This window comes from Delphinus delphis, chromosome 17 (assembly GCF_949987515.2).
Source record: "Delphinus delphis chromosome 17, mDelDel1.2, whole genome shotgun sequence".
In the NCBI taxonomy this organism is placed as follows: Eukaryota; Metazoa; Chordata; class Mammalia; order Artiodactyla; family Delphinidae; genus Delphinus; species Delphinus delphis.
The window spans coordinates 59,762,800-59,787,838 of NC_082699.1; the positions used below are offsets into that span (position 1 = coordinate 59,762,800).

At 37.6% G+C, this 25,039-nt stretch overlaps 1 protein-coding gene across 1 annotated transcript; it reads left to right on the forward strand.

Moving 5' to 3' along the window:
• Positions 1-4,943: 4,943 nt before the first annotated feature.
• MED30 (mediator complex subunit 30) lies at positions 4,944-23,759 on the forward strand. The gene is made up of 4 exons (XM_059995091.1): positions 4,944-5,266; positions 12,150-12,308; positions 14,280-14,384; positions 23,576-23,759. The coding sequence occupies exons 1-4, from the start codon at positions 5,090-5,092 to the stop codon at positions 23,669-23,671; spliced, it is 537 nt and encodes a 178-aa protein (XP_059851074.1). The 5' UTR covers positions 4,944-5,089; the 3' UTR covers positions 23,672-23,759.
• The last annotated feature ends 1,280 nt before the right edge of the window (positions 23,760-25,039 follow it).

Here is a 25,039-nt window from a genome sequence, read left to right on the forward strand (position 1 = left end):
GAAAGAAGATAGGGGGTGGGCGGGGGAGACTGATTGATTGATCCCAGACCCGGTCTCATCACACAATCACCTCTCTGACCTTGTGAAACAGTGAATCAAAGTAGGAGCTGTTTCTAGTAATTGGTCCTTTCCGAAAATTTGGCCAGTGACAAGAAAGTACTTTCTTCCAACATTATTTCTATCCTGAAGATTTGTGATTTCTCACCCCTGATTTGTCTGTTTCATCCTCTGCCAATACACGAGATGCCTCCCTCCTCTGCTGCTGCACCATTACCTGTTACTCCTCTCTCAAAAATCTGCTCAAAATTCAGGCTGTACATGATGTCCCCCTAAGAGAAATGCCCTGACTTACCATACCTTTATTTTTTTGCCCCTCAGAATGTGTGTAAATATTTTTAAATGTAGGTATTTTTCACTTTACATCATCATCCTAACTAAATTGGTTGTAAGATGATTCTCGCTAAAGCAATTGACAAAGGGCTCTCTTTTTTAGATCAGAAGTTCTCAATTGGGTAAGGTGGGAGGTGGGGGAAAGAAATTATATCAAAATACAAATGGAAGTGAGAGGCTAAGGGAAGAAAGAGTAAGAGAGAGAGGGAAAAAAAAGGTGTAATTTTAAATAGTTTTCCAGGCATCCCATTAGATACTGAAGCAGTAGATGTTATGCAGTTTGGGGCAGGGTGAATGTAGTCAACACTGGTATTTTTAAACAAGTATCCAATCTTCTAATATATTAAGAAATCTGAAGACCATGCTTTAGACCATGAACAGCAATGCAGAAGGCTTTCCATCCAGTACTCTATGAAAAAGTTTGAAACAAAAAAACTTCAAGAGAAGTCGTAGTAGACAAGGGTACAAGAAATTCTGGCAGGTGAATTATTCACTTTACTCTGCCTCATTTACTACTCACCATGAAGTATCAATGATCACAAAGCCCTTATAGTTAGTTTTTACTAGTTTGTTTGATGACCATAAAACTTGAAAAGGAGGAGTAGAATATTTGCTTCTAGCCCAAAAAAGGAACAACCATCATCAGGACATGTGGTTGTGAGACAATCAACCACAAACAATAGGCAAATTCATACACAGTTTGAGCCTTTTCATCCCAAAACATGTTTGTCTCTTTCAAGCCTCATGCTCTCATTGACGGTGTTTACAAATATCTCCTGATCCTGGCTAAGTGTGTCTGAATAGCAGACTTTGGTTGGCAATAACTGTGACGCTTAAGGAAAAAAGACATTAGGCACTTAAATTCCCAAAACAGTTGACCAGGGCATGCAAATTCTCTAAACCTGGGGGAGGAACCATTCTTTGGTGTGAAGTAGTGATTTAATTCATGCATTTCTTTATTTTTCCCCCCATACCCCCTCCCTCTTGAGCCTCCCTCCCACCCTCCCTATCCCACCCCTCTAGGTGGTCACAAAGCACTGAGCTGATCTCCCTGTGCTATGCAGCTGCTTCCCACTAGCTATCTATTTTTCATTTGGTAGTGTATATTTGTCAATGCTACTCTCTCACTTTGTCCCAGCTTCCCTCCACACCCGTGTCCTTAAGTCCATTCTCTATGTTTGCATCTTTATTCCTGTCCTGCCACTAGGTTCATCAGTACCATTTTTTATTTTTAGATTCCATATATATGTGTTAGCATACAGTATTTGTTTTTCTCTCTCTGACTTACTCTGTATGACAGACTCTAGGTCCATCCACCTCACTACAAATAACTCAATTCCATTTTTTTTATGGCTAATATTCCATTGTATATATGTACCACATCTTCTTTATCCATTTGTCTATCGATGGGCATTTAGGTTGCTTCCATGACCTGGCTATTGTACATAGTGCTACAATGAACAACTGTAGCATGTGTCTTTTTGAATTATGGTTTTCTCCGGGTACATGCCCAGTAGTGGGATTGCTGGGTCATATGGTAAGTCTATTTTTAGTTTTTTAAGGAACCTCCATACTGTTCTCCATAGTGGCTGTATCAATTTACAGTCCCACCAACACTGCAGGAGGGTTCCCTTTTCTCCACACCCTCTCCAGCATTTGTTGTTTGTAGATTTTCTGATGATGCCCATTCTAACTGGTGTCAGGTGATACCTCATGGTAGTTTTGATTTGCATTTCTCTAATTATTAGTGATGTTGAGCAGTTTTTCACGTGCCTCTTGGCCATCTCTATGTCTTCTTTGGAGAAATGTCTATTTAGGTCTTCTGCCCATTTTTAGATTGGGTTCTTTTTTTAATATTGAGCTGTTAATATATTTTGGACTTAATCCTTTGTCTGCTGATTCATTTGCAAATATTTTCACCCATTCTGAGGGTTGTCTTTTCATCCTGTTTATAGTTTCCTTTGCTGTGCAAAAGCTTTAAATTTCATTAGGTTCCATTTGTTTGTTCTTTTATTTTTTCATTACTCTAGCAGGTGGGTCAAAAAAGATCTTGTTGTGATTTATGTCAAAGAGTGTTCTTGCTATGTTTTCCTCTAAGAATTTTACAGTGTCCAGTCTTAATTTAGGTCTTTCATCCATTTTGAGTTTATTTTTGTGTATGGTGTTAGGGAGTGTTCTAATTTCTTTCTTTTAATGTTGCTGTCCAGTTTTCCCAGCACCACTTATTGAAGAGACTGTCTTTTCTCCATTGTATATCCTTGCCTCCTTTGTCATAGATTAGTTGCTCATAGGTACATGGGTTTGTCTCTGGGCTTTCTATGCTGTGCCATTGATGTATATTTCTGTTTTTGTGCCAGTACCATATTGTCTTGATTACCGTAGCTCTGTAGTACAGTCTGAAGTCTGGGAGCCTGATTCCTCCAGCTCCATTTTATTTCCTTCAAGATTGCTTTGGCTATTCGGAGTTTTTTGTGACTCCATACAAATTTTAAGATTTTTTGTTCTAGTTCTGTAAAAAAATGTCATTGGTAATTTTTTTTTTTTTTTTTTTTTTTGCGGTACGCGGGCCTCTCACGGTTGTGGCCTCTCCCATTGCGGAGCACAGGCTCCGGACGTGCAGGCTCAGCGGCCATGGCTCACGGGCCCAGCGCACGAACCCGTGTGCCCTGCATCGGCAGGCGGACTCTCAACCACTGCGCCACCAGGGAAGCCCGTCATTGGTAATTTGATAGGGATTGCATTGACTCGTGTTGTTTTAAGTCACTATGTTTGTGGTGATTTGTTAGAGCGGCAATAGGAAACTGATACAAGTCATAATTTCACTGAAACATGTTTTCCTTCAGTGTACCGTATCTTGGTAAATGGCATAAACATCAGCTGTTTGTTTAAGGCAGAAACATGTGCCATCTTCTTCTCTCCTCACACTCCCAAACCAGCCAACATCAAGTTCTCCAGATTCTACTTACCAAATACTTATTCAAAGTTACCCACTGTACTACTTCTCTAATACAGACCATCACCATCATTATCACCTTCCTTTGGCAGGGAACAAGGAGACAGTACATACTCACCATTCTCCATTTAGCCACCACAATAAACCTTCTAAGTTGACTATTTCTGGCAATTATTCCTGTCTCCCGAAACTCTTCAATGGCTTGCTCTTTCACTTAGAATAAAGCCCAAACTGCTTGACATGCCTTAGAAGGTCCTCTGAGGTTTGCCTCTCTTCAGCCTTATTTCCTGACCCACCCTGATGCTAAACTTCTGACCCTGGAAGCATCTGGAGGTCCCCTTGCCCCATTATCCTCTCACAGAAGAGGCTCCAGTGTTCTGCACCCTCTGCCATTCACCATCAGGGCCCAACTTATTCCCTTCAGATTGTCCCTGATCCCCTAAATTGTTAGCACCTAGATATTAGGACCTTGAACTTTTGCTTCTAGACACTCATCACAATATTTAGTAGTCTGTCCCAGGAGTGCAGAGTTTTTGTCTGACTTGTCCACTACTCTATCGCCACTTCTAGCACCCATCACATAGTAGGTGCTCAGTAAATATTTGTCAAATGGCAACTGCTCACTAAACAGCTGTAAATCACTATGCTTAAAATCTCCACAATGGCTCCTATGTCATTTTTAATAACATTTTCCTGTGAAGTCCTTACCAATGGAGTGTCCACATACTATTTAAAACACAGTAATTTAGTGCCTATCACCAGTTTTCACATTCTGGACTTTCCTCCTCCTTTGGAAATGGACAGGAAGTGGTAGGAGAGAGAATGGCTTTATTCTAATTTTTCTTACATTTATAATGTCATACCATGTATTTATCGAGCACCTTCTATGTGCCAATCACTAAGCATTGAGAATACAGTAAGCGAATAAAACATAGTCTCTGTTTTTACAAAGTTTGCATTCTAGTGTGTGTGAATAAGGCGAGGAGAAGTCTGAATGTAAACAAACTGAAAATTATATACAACATAGTGCCAAAGTCAGAAAGGGGATGGGGGTGGGGGGATAGTGTATGTGAGAGAGAAGTGTTAATTTTATACTTCCGGTGATCGGGAAAGCTTCCCGAATAAACCGACTTTTCAGCAGGGACCAACAACAAATGGGGAGTTGGTGTCAGGTTACAGTGAAGCATGAAGATCAAAAACTCAAATCGCAGGTTATCAGTTGCAAGCTGTATGCGACTAAACATGTCAAAGTAGTCCCTCTGGGCCTGCCTTCTAGTTGTGAAAGAACAATACCACTACACACTTCGTACGCTTGTTATTAAAAAAAAAAATGATCAGCAAGGAAATTAAGACGAAGTAAGCGTTCTATCAAGAATTCTAACCATTGGCTGAGACTGGGAAACCAAGCAGTGGAAAGCCCACCGGCCTTCCACCACGCGCACCGCCCCCTCTGGCTAGAGTACAGCTGGTGATTGGCTACTCAACCCGCCCGTCCCGCCCCTCCCGGCCGTCCAGCCCAATCCCGGCCGACCTTGCGCTAACACAGGTTCCCAGGGACCCCGCCGAGGGCGCGTCCCCGTGACGTTTGATGACGTGTTACGTCACCGTGGCGGAAGTCACGGCAGCTGTGTTGAAATCAGTTCGCCCGGTCTTAGAAGCTTCTGCTCACGCCAAGGCCAGCGACGGTCGGGCGGACCCCCTGACGCCTACTCTGCAGCACTGCTGACCTGACGCCGCTGCCACGCCATGTCCACCCCTCCGTTGGCTGCGTCAGGGATGGCGCCCGGGCCCTTCGCCGGGCCCCAAGCCCAGCAGGCGGCCCGGGAGGTTAACACCGCATCGCTCTGCCGGATCGGGCAGGAGACGGTTCAGGACATCGTGTACCGCACCATGGAGATCTTCCAGCTCCTGAGGAACATGCAGGTGGGAAGGAAGGAGGGCTCCGGTCACGGCCGTGCGTGGAGAAAGCGGGATGTTTCTGCGAGGGAGGGGGCTGCTGGTTTAATTGTTACGTGGGGTCCCTGGGCGTCGACGCAGCTGCCCTGGCCAAACCTCGAGTATGTGGTCTCCCCCATTTACATTCAGAAGCGTTCCCCAATAATGTGTCTGTCCCCAAGATGTGGAGGTGATGTTTTCCAGGCCGGATTTCTGGAAGATTGAAGCCACATTTTCTAGATTCGACCAGGTTCTCAGGTTTCTAGGCGAACTCTTGTATCTTTCAAGGTAGAGGTGAGTCTCATTCCGCCATGCTCTTGGGATTATTTTAATCTCATCTTTTTCCACAGAATACTTTTTGAGGGTCCAAGGTGTTGAATTCAGATTCTGCTAAGCATTTTGTTAAACAGCTTTATTTTGGTATAACTGACGTACAGTACAATGCATTTAAAGTTTTGACACGTGGACGTGTGAAACCATCCATCACCCCACAAAGTTTCCTCGTGCCCCTTTTAAATCTTTACTTCTGGCCTTCCATCCACAGCCAATCTCTGCTTTGCTTTCTGGCACCGTAAATTAATTTGCATTTTATAGAGTTTCATATAACATACACTATGATTTTTGGTACAGGCGGGCGGTGTGGCTCCTTTCACTCAGCATATATCAGTAGTTCCTTCCTCTTCATTGCTGAACAGTGTTCTACCGTATGAATATAACACAATTAGCGTATCCGTTCATCTGTTGATGGACATTTGGGTTGTATCCACTTTGGAGCTCTTATAAATAATACTGCTATGAGTGTTCAGCTACAAATGTTTGTGTGAACATGTGTTTCATTTCTCTTAAGAAGATAGTTGCCTGGGAGTGAAATTGCTGGGTTATAAGGGAAATGTCTGTTTAACATTTTAAGAAACTTTTCCAAAGTGGCCACACCATTTCACATTTTCATCAGCAGTGCTTGAGCCTTCTAGTTACTCCTCATCCTTGCCAGCACTTGTTATTGTACGTCTTTTCTTTTTTTTTCTGTATTGTATGTCTTTGTTTTGTCTCCCAGTCTGTGGCTTTTCATTCTCTTCATATTGCCTTTTGAAGAACAGATATTTTAAATTTTGATGGAATCCAATTTATTGATTTGTTCTTTTACAGATTTTGCTTTTAGTTCCATATCTAAGAAATCTTTGTCTAACCCAAGGTGGCAAAGATTTCCTATGTTTTCTTCTGGAAGTTTTATAGTTCTAGATTTTACATTGAGGTCTATGATCCGCATGGAGTTAATTTTTTTATATAATGATAGATATGGATTTTTTTTTTTGCATTTGGATATCCAATTATTTCAGCACCATTTTGCTTATCCTTTTTTTTTTTTTTTTTTTTTGCGGTACGTGGGCCTCTCACTGTTGTGGCCTCTCCCGTTGCGGAGCACAGACTCCGGACGCGCAGGCTCAGCAGTCACGGCTCACGGGCCTAGCCACTCCGCGGCATGTGGGATCTTCCCGGACCGGGGCACGAACCCGTGTCCCCTGCATCGGCAGGCGGACTCTCAACCACTGTGCCACCAGGGAAGCCCTTGCTAACCCATTTTTAATGCTTATCTTTACTACTATGGGATGTGGATATCATTCTTGTTTTATGGATGAGGATTCTATGATTCTGAGAGGTGAAGTGACTTGTCCAAATCTAGTCAGTATAGGGTAAATTTGAATCCAGGCCCTCAGACTCTTAGAACTTTAGAACTCTTATTTCAGTTGGTGCACTAAAGAATGTTTTATTGCCTTTCTTTTTTTTTAATGGTTGAGGGGTTTTTTTCCTATTGATTCTAGAAGTAATATAGTTGTATGGAAATATTTTAAGACCATGTCAATAAAGCCAGCGTGAAATAAAATACAAAGGGAATCCAAGAGAAGATATGAAATCTTTGGCAATTGTTTTAAAAATTAATGGATTAATATATAAGATGATTAAAGTATGGGTTAAATGATCTCAGAATTTAGCAAATATTTCTTTATTTTCAACCTGCTGTATTGGACTAGTAGAGCTAATAGCTAATATCTATCAAGTACTTTCCTTGGTCAGGTATACTGTTATAAGAACAGTTCTAAGAAGTATTTTTATCTCTATTTTACAGTTAAGGAAATTGAGGCTTAAAGAGAGAAGACTTTACCCAACATCACACATGACTGGTAGCTCGTCCTACTAACCTCTTTATAATACTAACTTGCTGTCAAACAATTTGTACTATTAACAGAAATATAATACACATCCATAACTGACACTGAAAGAACTGAACTCTTTCAAAAAAGTATTATTAATAACTAGATTACCTGTGGACATATATTCTAAACCAATTTGTAAGGGACTACAATAGTTATTTCTTTGTGCTTCTTATATTGTGAATCCGGTGATTTAACTCCTCTAAGACCCTGTGGGCCATATCATAATTGGCTGGAAATGAAGCAACAGTGTGCTCCTTCATTTATAAAAAGCTGAGAGAAGTGGTACAAAGAAGACGACATATAAGCTATTTATTAATGCATTCTTTTAAGTATTTAAATTTTTAAAATTATCTTCTATATTATTAATCTAGAAGGATGAAGTGCCATAAATATCAACTGCTGAGGTTATTTCTGAGCATTTGTTTTAGAGAAATGGTTCTTTATTAGTTGTCCTTTAGCCTCTTGAAAATCTAATGAAAACCATGGACTCTCTTCTGAGAAAAATGCACATGTAAACATTTTGAATAAAATTTCAGGGGGTTAACAGATGTCTCCCTAAAGATCGCTAGATCCCAGATTAAGATTCTCTGCATAAGAAAGTATTGCTTTGGTTCTATTTGTTATGCTTTAAATCTTAAAAAAAAAAAATTGTTTTGAATATATAATAGAATATATTCGTATATTCTGAACATATTCAGAATTCAGAAATAAAAAAGGACATTACAGTGAACATTCCCCCTCCCATCACTATCTGCTAGCTAACTTCTCTCCACAGGTGATGATTATTATTGATTTTTATTACTATCTTAATATATCCTTCCACATAGTCTGTGCATATTTAAGCAAATGTATATTCTTTCATTTCCTCCCTTTTTGCACAGATAATACTGGTATATTATACACATTTTGCACCTTGCTTTTTTCATTTGGTACATTTTGGAGTTTATTCATATCTATACAGAAAATACTTCCTTTTCCTTTTGAGGTGTATAGTATAGTAATCCACTGCATGGACATACTGTGCTTTATTTAGCCAGTCCTCTAGTGAAGGGCATTTAGATGGCTTTTAATCTCTCACTGTTATACTGTAGTGAATACCTTCCTACATAAATGCTCAAGTATACCTGCAGGATAATTCTTAGAAGTGGCTTTGTGCTTCTGTAATTAGATAAATTATGATGAATTGCGCTCCATGGGAGTTGTACCAGCTTATGCTACCATTTCCTGACCAACAATCAGGCTGAGACTAACAAGCAAATTATATTTCTGGATCTTTGATCATTTGATAGGTGAAAATCTACTTTACATTTCTCTTAGTCTTAATGAGTTCCAGCATCTCTTCATATTTTTATGAATCATTTCTGTTTCCTTTTCCGTTAACTGCTTGTTCATATTATTTGCCCATTTTTCTATCTTTTTTTTTTTTTTGGTCTTTTTTACCCTCTCCCCCAACTTATAAGATTTGGCTATTTACATATTAGAAAAACTTGCTCTGTATGATATAACTTGCAAGAATTTTTTCCCCCAGTCTGTTGTTTACCTTTTGCCATACATATATTTGTTTAAGGTAGCTGAATTTATCAGTCATTTTAGGTTCAATGTCTAAGTCAGGAAGTCCTTCCCCACTCCAAAATCAGGAAATATTCAGTTTTGTTTCAATTTTTATACTTAAAACTTTGATCTGTATGGAATTTATCCTAGTATGAAGTGTAAGGCATGGCCCCAGCTTTACTTTTTCCAAAAAGTTGATTGAATAATTCGTTTTCCTCCTCCATTGATTTCAGATGCTACTTCATATAAATGAATCAATTTATGGATGCTCTGTTCCACTTAGCTGCCTTCTTTTATGTAGTAATGGCAAACTTTCTTACATTTATTGAGGCTCTATAAAGTATTTACACTTATTTTTCAAAATCGCCTTGGCCATTCTTGCTTATCTTTCCACATATACTTTAGAATCACCTTAATAGTTCTGAGAAAATCCTGTTAGTGCTTTTATTCCATTGATTTAACCTAGAGAGACTTTATATTGGTATGATGTTGAGTCTTATTAACCGAGAACACAAAATATCCTTTTTTGTGTCTCTATGAAGTATTTTAAGTTTTCATATTTATCTTGACATTTTTTAAGTCAAATATTTTATCTGGATATTTTATCTTTATTGTTGCTGTTGTAAATGGGGTCTTTTTCCTTTCTCATTTTCTTTTGTTTTTATATATGAAAGCAGAGCTATGGTTTTCTGTGTATTACTTTTGTACCCATCTCTCTCTTGACTTCCTTTATTGATAGAACTTTATATCATTTGTAAATAGTGACGATTATGCCACAGCTTTTTAATATTTCAACTTTTTTTTCCTTCTCTGATTGCATCGGCCGGTACCTACGGAACAGTGTTCACTGGTAGTATTAGTGGTCTTAGTAGACACATCCTGTTCTGTTCCTGACTTTAGTGCAGATGCTTGTAATATTTCCAACATTCATCGTGGTGCTGACTTTTTAACTGAGATAAATGTATTTTATTGTGTTGGGGAATTTTTATTAGGAGTTTTATATTTGTTTTAAGAATGGATGTTGAATTTAGTTGAATGCCTTTTTAGTGTCTAGCGGTATGATCACATATTTATTTACAGATATTCAGTATTCATTAGTGAGATGGTTACTGATGAGCTTGTTAGCTAAGCATCTACATTATATAGTATATCCCAAGAGCTCCTAGGCACTATTATAACTTATACTCTATGGTATAGGAAACTTATCTCTCTCATGTTCACTGCTCTACCTCAGCTTCTAGAACAGTGCCTGACAACATGAAAAGTAAATTTTTTGAATGAATTAATTGCTCCCTTCTTTGAGAAGCTGATGCTCTATGTGAAAACTAATACCCAAACTTGCTAAGAGGGTGAATTTGAGGAGGGTGGTTCTTTGTATTTCAAAGGATTTTGTTTTCCTTTATGAAAGGATTTATCAAGAGTTCTTTTGCATAACACAGAATTCTTAGTGAATTTTAAGTGTCCATTTATGGAAAAAATAATTCATGAAAGTAAAATAATCCAGACTGTACTTCAAGACTTTCTATGTGTGTACACTATACTAAATACAGGGATATAAATGTCAGCTGCTTCTAGTCTTTATTAAGTACAAAATATGGGCAAAGTACTCAACGTAGTCAGTACCATAATAAAGGTAGAGCCTCCTTCTGTATGCAAGATGTAATCATTATACTTATTATCACCCAAACAAGAAAGCAGTGACCCTTTGAAACTTTTCTCTTATTTGATAATGTTTGTGAAAGTTCATAAATTGAAAGGTCATGAGAAATCCTATGTTGTATTGGGGGGTGAACTCATAATGCTTTTCTCCTTTAAACTGTTTTGACTAATTCAGTCCTTGGTACTTTTATCGTATTTCTTTGAGATATAATCCTCAGAATGTTTTAATTCTTGAGAATTTCCAAAAATCCTAATAAAACTCATTTCAAAGAATTTCAGAAGATCTGTCTCCTTAACTTATAAACATAACATTACAGGATATTTGGAAATGAGAGAAAAGAAGAAAATGAATTATTAAGCCTACCTTCCTATTACATCTTTTATCAACTATTACACCTTTTAACAACTACGTATAGGCCTTTACAGTCTTTTTTTTTTTTTTTTTTTTAGTGTTTATGGTTTTATCTACTTATGACAATAGTGTGTCTTGTTTTCTTTCTTCTCTGAACACTCTACCAGGCTCTTCTTTTTTTTTTTTTTTTGCATTCCTACCTCATCTGTTTAGAAAAGAAAAAAAGGATGAACTGAGGTTTAGAAAGACTGGACTGATCTTCTAGCTATTAGACAGTAGTTTGGGTTTTGGTTAAGTCACTTTATTCCCCAAGGTAAGTGTATGTATGAGTGCTTATAATGAAATTACCTCGTATACTAGAAAACATGGTACAAATTTTGTTAATTCTAATTTCAGGATGATTTCACAGATCAAATTGTGGGAATAAAATACTGTAAAGATGTACAGAGAAAGGAAGATTTTGTTTGTGAGTTTCAGCACTGCACAAAAGGTGCATTTAGTTCTAAATAGGTAGTAGTTTTTCCATTTATCTGTGATTTTTGTCATTTCAGTATATATTTTTGGCTTCTTTTGATAAAATTCCTGAATTAAAAATATATAAGCATCCAACACAGAGTTATGATCATAGCAGTTACTTGTAATAATTTATTAATGATATTCAAGTACAGATTGATTTGCACCTATCTCCTGCTATTGATTTCCTTTTAAAGTAAAACTTCTGTACGCGGGCCTCTCACTGTTGTGGCCTCTCCCGTTGCGGAGCACAGGCTCCGGACGCGCAGGCTCAGCGGCCATGGCTCACGGGCCTAGCCGCTCCGCAGGATGTGGGATCTTCCCGGACCGGGGCACGAACCCGTGTCCCCTGCATCGGCAGGCGGACTCTCAACCACTGCGCCACCAGGGAAGCCCTTAAAGTAAAACTTTTGGTGACAGCTTTATGTTTTAATGCATACCTTGAGTATCTTAATTATCTTATCATATTTAAGGTATTTTGAGATTATTTTTGCAACAGTGGCAGCATACTCTTCTTTTTCTTCTGCTGAAAAGTCTTGATCTTAATTTTTTTCTTTTCTTCTTCTTTTTCTTTATTGAGAAGCTGCCAAACGGTGTCACTTACCATACTGGAACATATCAAGACCGGTTAGCAAAGCTACAGGATCATCTTCGCCAACTCTCTATTCTCTTCAGGAAGCTGCGATTGGTCTATGATAAATGCAATGAAAACTGTGGAGGGATGGATCCCATTCCAGTAGAGGCAAGTTTTAGTGGTAGAGGGAGGATGAGTCTAAGATAGTCTCAGGACATTTGTAATTTTTTCCTTTCTCTCTTCTGTTTTCACCATATTTCCAGATTATGAAACATACTGGTTTTGCTTTTGACTAGAGAAGATGAAATTGTGATATATATATATATATATATATATATATATATATATATACATAGAATTATTACTGTCTTTTCTTGTTAATAATTTCTAGTAGACTTTAACATCCAGGCTGATAGTAAATTTTTGTTGTTGGGAGGAGAGGGTTGTCTGTGGCAATTTTTATTATTGCTTCCAGTGTCTCATTTTAATTAAATCAGTGCATGTTTTAGTAGGCATATTAATAGTATTGTAAAATCCTTTTAAAGTGGTTTTCATGTAAGTTCTTTACAGATAAAAGGTTATAACTATTTTTATCATTATTAATTTAAATTATCTTAGTGGAATCACTCTAGTTTTTAAATATTTTTTAAATTTAATCTCGGATCATAGATATATTTTAGTTAATTAGGTATATGATGTTTTTATAGGTGCCCTTTTCCTGTTGACAAGTTATATGTCTGCCACCAAAGGTAGCTGGGAAGGTTTGGATGTTCTCTCATTACATATAAGGAACAGTTTCCTGTGATCAGTGCTTTCTTTTTTGAGTGATCAGCATGTAAAGAGTGCACAGAGAAAGAGTAAACTGCAATACAGCCTGAAAAGAAGGGGTCAGAGATGTGGAAGATGGGAAATGTGGTTGACATTGACAGATGCTGCAGAGAAGTTAAGGAAAATAAAGAATGAAAACTGTCCACCAGATTAATTGTTGGTATATTTGAGCAGAGCTTCTGTGAAAAGGTAGCAACAAGAAGTCAGATCACAGTGAGCTGAAGATTAAACAGGAAATAAGGAACTGAAGCCAGAAAGTGGATATTCATCTTTCAAGAAGATTAGATTAAAAGCAAGAGAAGAAAGCAGTAGATGGAAGGAGGGATAGAGTTGAGGGTTAGGGATTTTTTCCTCCAAATGGGAGAACATGTTTAGATAAAAAGGAAGAAAATGGTAGGGTGAGGTTGGGGAAAATAAATAATGAAGACAGGAGGGCAGAGGAATCAGGGCACAGGAATGGAGACAAAGTGTCTTCAGGAGGAAGGACCACTCTGCTTGCGTTAGGAGAGAGGAAAGGAAGAAAGTGGCTGTGAATGTGGGCAAGTTTATATTTGTCCCAAGAATTCATAGAAGTTTGGGCAGATTGACTCCTGATTGTACCAGTTATTTACCTCTGTCCTGTTCCTGCATTGGTAATATAAGATGGAAGGACTAGATAATTCCTGAAGTCTCTGTCACATCTACAAGAGGCTTCATCAAATAAACTTCATCACAAATCATACGTATTTAATTATAATCCTGCTAGAAGTTTCATTGCTATATAAATTTTCTTCTCTTACAAAAAAACTTTCTCCCAACTAAAAGACATCTAGAAATCTGCACAGATACTAGATAGTAAGTAAATGACATTTATATAATACGCATCCATGAACTTCCTTTCTTTTTAGTATAGATGAAGGAAAGCCTGTTCCATCTCAATGAACTATAAATTTCGTAAGGGTAGGACTTATTTGTCATTTGTCTTATTTGTCATTATTTTTGCAGTGTCTCCCCAGCCACTATCTGCCAATTAAATATTTGCTGATTGACTGAGTAGGATATTACTTAATTACATGTGACAACTAATTTTGCTAAAAGGACTATTTTGCAAAAGAAATCTGAAAAGCTAATGTGTAGAGTGCACTGAAATGATAGACTTCTAAGGCTTCTAAGGCTTTTATTTTAGGCTGTCATTTGAATTAAAATATATTTTTGTACTATTAAGAGAAAAGTATAAAAAGTGATCTTAATCGGATGCATTATCTATACCAGTATAATTGGAAATTGTGTGTCATATGTTTGACTTTTTTAACTTTTGTCTGTCACTGCCAGCAACTTATTCCATACGTGGAAGACGATGGCTCAAAGAATGATGACCGGGCTGGCCCACCTCGTTTTGCTAGTGAAGAGAGGCGAGAAATTGCTGAAGTCAATAAAGTGAGTTGCTAGTCTGTATGTTTTATATTTCCGAATTATTGATACAAATTACAGGGGAGTCTGTGTAACTCAACAACATAATTTGAATTATAGAATTACCTGAAGTTGTTTCTGTGACAAATTTAACCTACTTAGAGTACAACCCAGGACTAAAAGGTAAGCAGAAATGCCATCTGAATAGTCAGAAGAGAGACCACAGAATTCAGGCAGTAAAGCTCTTAGAAAAGCCTCATAGGCACTCAGTCACAACCCATTTACTTTCTTCTTTTCTAGGCAGAATTGTAGCTCTCTAGCTTAGAGTGTATTTGGAGGAGCAAATGATAAAAATTTACAAGTAGGAGAGGTGAATGTCTCAACAGCTGAATAAGAAATTGAGTTATCAAAGCACTACCCCATCCCACCCTCCACCCCACAAAAGTTCCTAACTTGAATTTATTGCTGAGTACTTTTAGAAGTTTAGAAGATAATGTTCAGATAGTTCTCTAGAAACATAGGGAAATAAGGAATGTTGTCAGTTCATTCTGTGGTGGAAACAGTTCATTCTGTGGTGGAAACATGGTTACCAAAACCTAACAAATAGCACAGTAAATAAAACTACCAATCTCGCTCCTTCACTTACAAATACATGCTCCCACCTCCTGCCCCACTCCTGAAATTCTTAATGCTAGTTAATAGAATTCATCAGGGTATTAATTAATCCACCACAGCCACAGAGGGTTTTCTGAGGTAGAGGAGGATGACTCAGTTTACATATAATATCAGTAGATTAAATTGAAAAAAAGAATGCTTAAAACTATTAACAAGATAGTCTTTTTTTAAAAAAAACTTATTTCAGATAAGTAGCCAACATTTTTCATTGAGATGAAATATAGGCATAAAACAGGATGCCTTACACCACTGTGTTTGATACTATTTTAGAAGTTATAGCCAGTGAAACTGAAATAAACTTTAGGAAACGGGTTATAATATTATGTACAAATCTGTTAAGTTCCTTAAGCTTGTACATAACATTTTAACTCAAGCTTAAGCTCAAAGAAGCTCATTGATGAGAGTCAATAAGTGTTTGAAAGAAGAGCTTAATACAAGATTGATACCATTTTTCTATAATGCCATAAAGCAATTAGAATGTGAGATCCTATTCACAATTGCAGCAACAAATATTAAGTAGTTAGGAATTATTTCCATGATATATGTAACTAAACTTATTAAGATACATAAAAGAAGTTTTGAATAGTTGAAAGAACACATTAAGTTCTTATATGGGCAATAACTATTCTAAACAGTAACAGTCCAAATCCAAATATGAATTCTCTTGAAACTGCACAAAACTAGTAAGATTTTAGCGCAATACCAGTCAAAAAACAAATTCAAATAAAATGCAAATTGGATTTTCTTGAGAGCATACTAAAATACATATATAAAACAATTCCTATAAGAGTAATAAAATAAAGAACTCTTTGCTTCAAAAACTAAAACGTGATATCAAGTATATTGTAAAAACAATAATTAAGTGTGAAATACCGGCACAAGAATAGATTAGTAAAATAATAGCCAGAAAAAGTCTTCCTATTGTATATGAGAATTTAATATGACGTAAGAGGGATTGTGTGGAAAATTAGTCTTTCAAGAGAGACACTTTGGGGGAAAATTAAGCTAGCTTTTACATTACACCATGTGTCAAAATGAATTTCAGAGTTGAAAATAAGACTTCCAAAACAAAGTATTGGAAAATTAAAAGAAAAATGTATATCAAAACTCAGGAAAAAAGAAAAAGATGGATAGATTTTTCTAAAATAACATTTAAAACAGTTTTTAAGAGGTGAAATATAAATTAAGAAGAATAGTTCCAGCAAATTTGACAGTAATAAGCATAAACAATTTACAGTAGGAAATTACGAGGGGATTGGGAACTTTTAATTTAGATCTTGAAGAATAAGTGGTGTTTGGTAGTACAGAGATACAAGACATTCATTTATTAAGTGTTACATGTTTCTGTTGATAATCTATGTATTAATTCACAATGGATGTGTTCTATTATTTTTCTCTATAGTAAGGATATTATTTATAAAATACAATGAAATGTATATATAAATAAAACACAATTGTGATGGTAACTTTGATTTCAGAGTACCACATGTGACATACATATAGTTTGTTCTCTACCATAGAAGATATTATGATATTTGCGGGGGGGGGGGCGGTCAGGGGGAGGGCGGGGGTAAGCTTGTGTAACTTCAGAAAGATGTAATTTTTCTAAAGGTAAGTTTCATTTCACTTTCCATTTCTCTAAGTTCCTCTTTTTTTCCTAATATGATGGTTTAGTCATAACCTATTATTGATTTTTTTTAAAGACCTATCATATAATCAGACTATAGTAATACTTTGACAGTGTGTAATCAAAAAACTCTTACTAGCTATTGACGTAGAATTTTGTGAATTTTAAGTAAAGGATGTAATTGATATCAAGACTGTGATGTATAAGAGTATTTCTTTCTCCACATGAGGATGTAGCTCTCTGTACAGTCTCTCTCTGTCCTGGACCCACCTACATACTTTCCTTCCCCCAGTCCTTTCAATGTGGTTGTCGTAATTGGGGTTCAATAAATATTCTGTGTTCATATTATTATGGCACGTAAATATTGCTTATTGCTAAGCCACATAGTAAACTAGAATTACATTTCCTTGAATAATTATTTTGTTTTCCTAAAGTTAATAGTTCTGTAATTTTGAAAAATTTTGGTTAGTTCTTTATGCATCTGTGGCCGCTCCTCAGTACTGTTTTCCAACTTTCCAGAATCAAATTATCAGACGACTTACAGGTTTCCCCCCCACCCCCACCCCAAGTCCTCCCATCTCCTCAGGTCTTGGTTGAATGCTCCCTGGGCCTGCTGTTCATCTATTGCCCTGGGGCTTTCCTTCACCTCTTCTGTTGGTTTCACTATTTCCTCAATCTCCTATCTTTCTCTTTCTTGGTTTATTTCTCCCTCGGTAAGGTCCATGCGTCAGTGGCTTCTTTAGGAGGAATGCAGGGACTTTCGCCTTCACGTATCTGTCCAGTTGATCGTTTGGCTAGATATAAAATTTTATGTTGTAAATCAGGTTCCCTCAGAGATTAGAAGGTATTCTTCCATAATCTTCTCATACAGGGTTTGGCAAACTTTAAAGAACCAGATAGTAAATATTTTAGGCTTTGTGAGACATGTGGTCCTTGTTCATTTTTTTTTAAAATTATTTTATTTATTTATTTTTGGCTGCGTTGGGTCTTCATTGCTGCGCATGGGTTTTCTCTAGTTGCGGCTAGCGGGGGCTACTCTTCCTTGCGGTGCATGGGCTTCTCTTGCGGTGGCTTCTCTTGTTGCGGAGCATGGGCTCTGGGCGCACGGGCTCAGTAGTTGTGGCTCATGGGCTCTAGAGCACAGGCTCAGTAGTTGTGGCACACAGGCTTAGTTGCTCCGCGGCACATGGGATCTTCCCGGACCAGGGCTCGAACCCGTGTCCCCTGCGTTGGCAGGCGGATTCTTAACCACTGGGCCACCAGGGAAGCCCATGGTCCTTGCTCTGATGTAAAAACCATCCTTAGCTCGTGGGCCTTACAAAAACAGGTCACGTGCCATAGTTTGCCAACCTGTTATGTTTTGTTGTCTTTGCAGATGGAGGCTCTAAAAGATCTGGTGAGCATCTGATGCTTAAACGTGAGCCATTTATATTTGGGAGGGAAGCACTGGAAAGCCTATCGCAGGCTTTGTGAGTTGGCTTCATCATAGCGAGATCTGGAAGCAAGTTGGCTCTTCTCTTTGGGGGGAGCCCCAACTATCATTTACTGAGGCTTTTTTTCTTTAGGGCTATTCCATTTCTTCAGAGGAGAATCTTCCAGTGCCCTAAATAGAGTGTAGTCTCATGTCTTCTTGCCGTCTGCTGTGCTGGTGGCACTGAATCCCCAGCTGTTCTGGTTCAATTTCACAGGAAACAAACCTCTCGCTCCCTGAAACGTGGGACAGGACACGCGAGAGGGTACTCAGTCCCCCGTTGGTGAGGAGTGGGAGAGAGCACCTGGGCTCTCGCGCGTCCCTGTAGCTGTTTCCCTCCAGTTTCTGTCCCCGGGGCCTCACGTGCTGACTTTGCGATGGCACCTGTCTCCAGGTCTCCGTGGCGGATCAGCACGTTCTCACTGTCATCCTTCCTGCATCCATCAGGGTTGTACAGTAGTTTCCTCCCATGTCATTTATTGCTCCCCTTCTACTTTCCATTCTTAACATGTGCCACCTGACATCTACTGTTGTCTCCTTTCTGATCATTTTTCTCCACGTGGATTTATATAGCTTTTTCATTCCTCTCCTGCCATTTTATTAGGGTTTGAGAAAAAAGAAAAGATAAACACATGTGTTTAGTCCACAGTGTTTATCTGCAACAGGCTTACTTCAATGAACAAAGTAGTATTTCTGAACGTTCATCTATTTATGGAATAAAAGCCCATATTTTAAATTCTGTGTTCCCATTTATACTTCAGGCATTTGAGAACTCGTTTTGATTTTGAATAAACCATTTGAATCTGTTGAATTTGCTGTTGTACATACTTCTAACTTTGGCATAAAACTTGTTTTAGTTAACATAGTATTGAACTGAAGATTATTACAAAGAGGAAAGAATCCATTACATGTTTTAAATTAAACAGATTTAAAGCTTAGCCCTGTATTTCCATGGGAATTTTTTTTTTTTAAGAGAATTTAGAGAGAAACTATCTTCTCTTGAATGGCAGAGGAAGTATTCATTTGATTGGCCTCATGGCTCTCTCTTACTTCCTGGGAATTGTTACTGTAATTTGAGACAGTACTGGAGAATTAAGCAGTAAACAGAAACCAGAAAAAAAAAAAGAGGGAGAGGACTAAGATTTGGTTAACTCAAATTGAAATTCCCCTAAAAAAGGCAGAAGAGAATAAAGTTAACAGCTGAAAACCAAAGTGGATTTTTTGACCCAAAGAGATTTTTGACTCATTCCTTAAATAAAACATCATAAATGTGAATTGAATATAATACATATTCTGACTGTTAACCAAGTTATCTTATGTATAATTAGTGGTACTAAGGTATTTTATTTTTTCTTTTCCCCCACTTCTTCCAACTTTGTACCTCCCTTCTAGAATATAAGATTAAAATATAATTGAAAAATTATATATTTTTCTGCCTTAATGGCACACATACCTGAGTGTTTCTGTGAAAAATATGTTTATTTTAAATAACCACCTTCAGATGGTAAAATGTTGGCCTAATTACATAGTCACACAGATGCTATTAAAAGTAGTTTAAATTAACTGAGTTAATTTTTCAACTACAGTTGACCCCTGAACAACACAGGTTTGAACTGTGCAGATCCACTCATATGCAGATTTTTTTCAATAAAATACTCCTGTACTACACAATATGCAGTTGACTGAATCTGCAGAAGCAGAACCATGGATACAGAGGGCAGACTGTGGGACTTGAGCATCCTCAGATTTTGGTACCGCGGCAGGTCCTGGAACCAGTCCCCCACAGTGTTTAAGGGTCAGCTGAGTATCACTGTGTACTTGAGATTGTACAGAACATACTGATGATCAGTCCGGTTTCTAACAACATATATATCACTGATGTCTACCATAGTGGCATGAAACTTTGGGGCATGAAATTTGTAATCAGTACTTGATATAAATCATCAGATGAAGAATGGCCTAATTTTAATAGTCAAATTTTTGGCTTTTTAAAATACTTCATTTTCTTTTCATATGTGCTTGAATCCATAAGCCTTAATACCCAAGTAAAGGATGAACACTTGTTTGAGACTGTATTTTAAGGATATCAGAATGAGTTCTATTTTGCTTAAAAGTATTCTGTTAATGGTAAAATGAAACTGAAAGAGATATGTGGGTAGTTTTTACAGAGTTGACATATAATTGAGTTCAAGCTAGAAGTTAAAGCATTTTTGACCAATTGTCACAGCCTCTGTATGAATAGTAAATTGTATGAATAGTAAATTACATGGTATGACTTAGCATAAACATTTTTTTAAGTATCTACTCTACTTACACATTCACCTGTTAATGTAACAAATTAGGCACAGATGATGGATTTTGATAACAGCAGCTGTCAACCTCTGTTAAAATCAATCAGTGGCAAGATTGTATATATCAAATCCTATATCATGTCATGAAAATTTATTTACAGTTTAACCACTAATAAGCATAACTGTCAGCTTTGCTGTTGATATTTTCATGATGTGTTTTGGCTCTAGGTATTTTACTTGTATGCTAATTATTTTAATTTAAAACTTTGTGGCCTCTTTGAGACAAACTGTCCAAATGCCTTATGACATATCATACTTAAAAAAAGTTTTACTATTCCCTAGAGTTGAATATTACCTTGAAAATCTCCCACATTTTTTAGTTCTCTTACTTTAAGAGTTAATGACGCTAAATTTTTTAAATGAGTATATCAGAATTTATATTTCCAAATGAGTATTCTTGAAAGTAGCATTTATTCCAGTGATGTAACCATTGTGGGAGCCATCTGTAACCTCTGTTTGGATATTGATTTGAAAGTCTGTTTCTAACCACTCAAGAATATAATTTTATTACTTCTAGTTACTCCTTAATTTATACTGAAAATGTGATCACTAAGCTTCATTCACCAGACTTGGCCTCTGAATGGTCTTCAACTGTTTCAAAAACTTAAATACCTCCTCTTTCTCCTTTTCCATGGATACAGATTTGTCACTATTGAAGTTATTTAGGAGAACCCATTGCACACATCTGCCCAGTTAACCTTTTTCATTGCAGTTTAAATCATATTTCTTCTTCAAGAATTTTAATAGATCCCCATTATCTACTAACAAGACCAAATTTATCCTTCCTTCCACTCTTTGCTCACCACCAACTTTTCTAGACCCCAAACAAAAATATTTTCCTTGTTTGCTGACCCTACCAGTTGGGGTTCCACAGCATCTGATATTTTTCCCCTGCCATCTGCCTTAACCAGGTTATGGTCTAGTCGTTTGGGCAGTAGCTTCTTCCTACTTCATGTGGAGTTTCTTCAAGGCAACGGACCGTTTCTTAACTCATTTTTCTTCCCTTACAGTGCCTAACCCAGAGCTGGGCACATAATATACCCTCAGTAAATATTTATGGAACAAAATGTGTTACAGGCTAAGAATTCCATTCCAAAGAGAAGTTCTGAATTTTTTTTAAGTGACCATATTCAAGATATGTTAGAAGGTACTAATTCAAATAATTTTTTAAAAATCAACTCATATCCTTTCTCTTCCTTTTATTCAGTTGCTCTTCTCTACTTTCCTCCTGAAAAATGAGAATTGAGCAGGGAATCATGGTAGCTGAAGTCTCTCACAGCTTAGGGGAATGATGGCTTGGTGGAAAAGGGCAGCTGACTGAATCATTTTGAAGCCTTGAATTAGTTCCCTGAACTAAGCTTACTGGTTTTCATTACATGTGTCTGTGTAACTGATTTTCATCTTATGTATGGGTATAAACAAATTAGAACTGGCAAGGGCCTAATAGATTATATAATCCAATTTCTTGCGGAAGAAAACTGAGATAAGGAATTTGTCTAAGATCAAATAGCAAGTTAGAGGCAGAGTCAGAACTGGAACTGAGGTTTTCGACCTCCCAATATACACCTTTATTCGTATATTCCTGTTTTGCTGCCACCCTTGATTGCTGGCAGAAGTTTCTTGGTCTCTAGGATGACAAAGACTTAATAGGCAGCTACCACATACTTATGACAACAGAACTTAGAAGATCGGGCGTGTGAAACTGAACAAGGAGACTGAATACCTAAAGTACTAATAGTATCTCTTTCCCCAAAACTATGTTAAAGTGAGCTTTATGGTACTGAATACTGTATGCTTACCCTGTGTACTCTACGGTCATATGTTTTAATCTGACTGTGTTAATTCTCTTTTCAAATATGAATTAAATTTAATTAATATTGAAGTCTCTTTAAATTGCTTTTCTGTTTTCCAATAAGAATTTCTTCTTCCCTTTTACCTTCTTACCTCCTGTTACCTCTCTAACTCTAGATAGAATATAAGCAGTTTATTTAATCTTAGTTTGCTCTTTAATGAAATCAAGATTAAGATTTTTAGGTCTCTTTATAATGAACATGTACTACTTGATCTGGAGGTATTTTAATATAGTATCTTTAAAATTATCTAACTAAATAATATTACTTCCAAATGTAATGTTTCCAAGAGGTTACTTAATAGTAATGATTATTATAATAACTAGTAAGCACTTTGAAATTCTCTATGTTTGTCTTGTTTTATCTACATAGACATTTACTACATAGGATGTGAAGAAAGGATGCTTAAAAAGAAGTTAACAAACTGTGGTCTAGTAGAAACCCAGATCTAGAGATACAGGGACACCTGCCACGTGCATTCAGGGCATCCAGCAAATCTCAGTTACGAAGACGCTTGTATCAGGGCTGTGCCATCTTGTCTTCAGTTTTCAGCATTAGGTCGCACTTCGTGCTGAGAGCGAACAGTGACTTCTGCCACATGTTTGAAAGACCAATTGCATCAGGCATTGCATTTTTATTATACTTTCTATTCTATATTGACGGTTTCTGTTCTGTGGCTATCAGTAACATTTGCTGAATGCTTACTTGTATGCCAGGCACAGTTCTGACACTTGACATGAATCAAATCTTTTGATCCTCATAAAAACTCTTCTGAGGTAGGTTCAGTTATTATCCCCATTTTTCTGTTGTGGAAACTGAGGGACAGAGAGCTTAAGTAATTTGGCCAACATCATATATTTAGTTAGTGAAGGAGCTGAGTATAAACCCAGAGAGTTTGGCTCTAGAGATTGTGTTCTTAACCATTATGCTACACTGCCTCTTGGAAAATCTATGTACTTAGGTTTTATAACAAGTAAATATTTAGCTTATTTTCTTTGGTGGTAGAAGTGGAGGAGTGAAGGGAGGTGGGGGATGGAGCTGTAGGCCTCTGGGGGCTGAATTAGACTTCCTCATGCCTTGCAGCGAATGTTTGCGGCCAGAAAAGGATTGAGACCTTCTGCCTTAAGGAAATTAGCTTAATTTGGGTCTGGATCACTGGAGTTCTAACTTGTGACATTTTAGTCTTCTACCTTCATGGTATATATTTCATGAAACGTTTCTGATAAATTCTTTTGTTTTCACAGAAACTCAAACAGAAGAATCAACAGCTGAAGCAAATTATGGATCAATTACGAAATCTCATCTGGGATATAAATGCCATGTTAGCAATGAGGAGCTAAACTGATATTGAAATTTCCAGCATTACACGTTATACCATCTTTTCCCCCTCAAGTATTTTTTCCCTTTAAAGAAGATTATTTTATTCTAGTCACTAGAATGAAAGTTTCTTTTTTTTTTTTTGCGGTACGCGGGCCTCTCACTGTTGCGGCCTCTCCCGTTGCGGAGCACAGGCTCCGGACGCGCAGGCTCAGCGGCCATGGCTCACGGGCCCAGCCGCTCCACGGCATGTGGGATCTTCCCGGACCGGGGCACGAACCCGTGTCCCCTGCATTGGCAGGCGGACTCTCAACCACTGCGCCACCAGGGAAGCCCTCTGGCTATGTTTTATTCTAAACTCTAACCTGCCTGAGACAGACCCGGGTGGCTGATGGCTGCCCTTCAGAAGGCTCTGCTCCCAGCCTTTCCGTGTCACACTCTGGCAAATCCAGCACTGGCTTTGCCTCTTCCTCAACCTGTATGCCCTGTCCTCCCTTCCTTCTGTCTGGTTAAATCCTTAACAATCCTTCAAGGCTCCTGTGAACCCACTGCTGGCCCTCACATCTTTCCACACTGATTTCCACCATCTCTGAACTCTGCAGACTCCTGGGTCAATCACACCCTACCTTCTGCTCTTATGGTCCAGCTTCATGTGTGTGCTTTGTCTGCCCAGGTAGACGGAAAGCTCCCTGGGATTCAGATGAATTTTCCCTCTTCCTCCACCCAGCACAATGCTATAACCATCACAGATATTCAGTTAATAGTGTTCAAACTTGTTTGAATCAAAATTCATTTTACTTCGTAAATTTCTACTGATTAGGAAATGATCTTTTTACTTTGTACGTTACCTTAAGCAGTTATTTCTCTTTTCTTTTCACTATTCTTGATGCAAGAAACAATACTTTTGAGGTCAAAATATTTCCATATTAATGATTAAATTTATACATTAATGAATGCATTATTATTAATGATTGGCACCCATAAAATTAAAGATAAACCAAAAATCTCAGAATAAGCTTCTATACTACAATATCAAGAGGAGTTCAAACTCCATCACAGATGGAGTGCCATCTATGAATAGACAGTACAGAGGGTGATACTTTCTATACATTAAGTCACTAAGTCATTAAAACAATCATATGAATAAGATATTATCCTTCCCTTTTTACAGGTGCTAGAAAGGGGGTGAGGACCGAAAGCAAAGAATATATTTTCCTTGGAGAATTAATCATAGAGGATCAACCAAAATGATAGATTTTGTGTGCCAGGCCCTGTTCTACACGTAATAACTCATTTAACCTTCACAACTTCGTGAAATAGTAACTATTAATTCTCCCACTTTACAGATCAGGAAATGGAAGCCCAGGGATAAATCACTTGCCCCAGGCCAC

Excerpts from the sequence above, each read along its gene's own strand:
- MED30 (XM_059995091.1), top strand. The coding sequence starts at position 5,090 with ATGTCCACCCCTCCGTTGGCTGCGTCAGGGATGGCGCCCGGGCCCTTC. Across the intron at positions 5,267-12,149 it reads AGCTCCTGAGGAACATGCAG|CTGCCAAACGGTGTCACTTA; the intron begins GTGGGAAGGAAG and ends TTTATTGAGAAG. Across the intron at positions 14,385-23,575 it reads AAATTGCTGAAGTCAATAAA|AAACTCAAACAGAAGAATCA; the intron begins GTGAGTTGCTAG and ends TTGTTTTCACAG.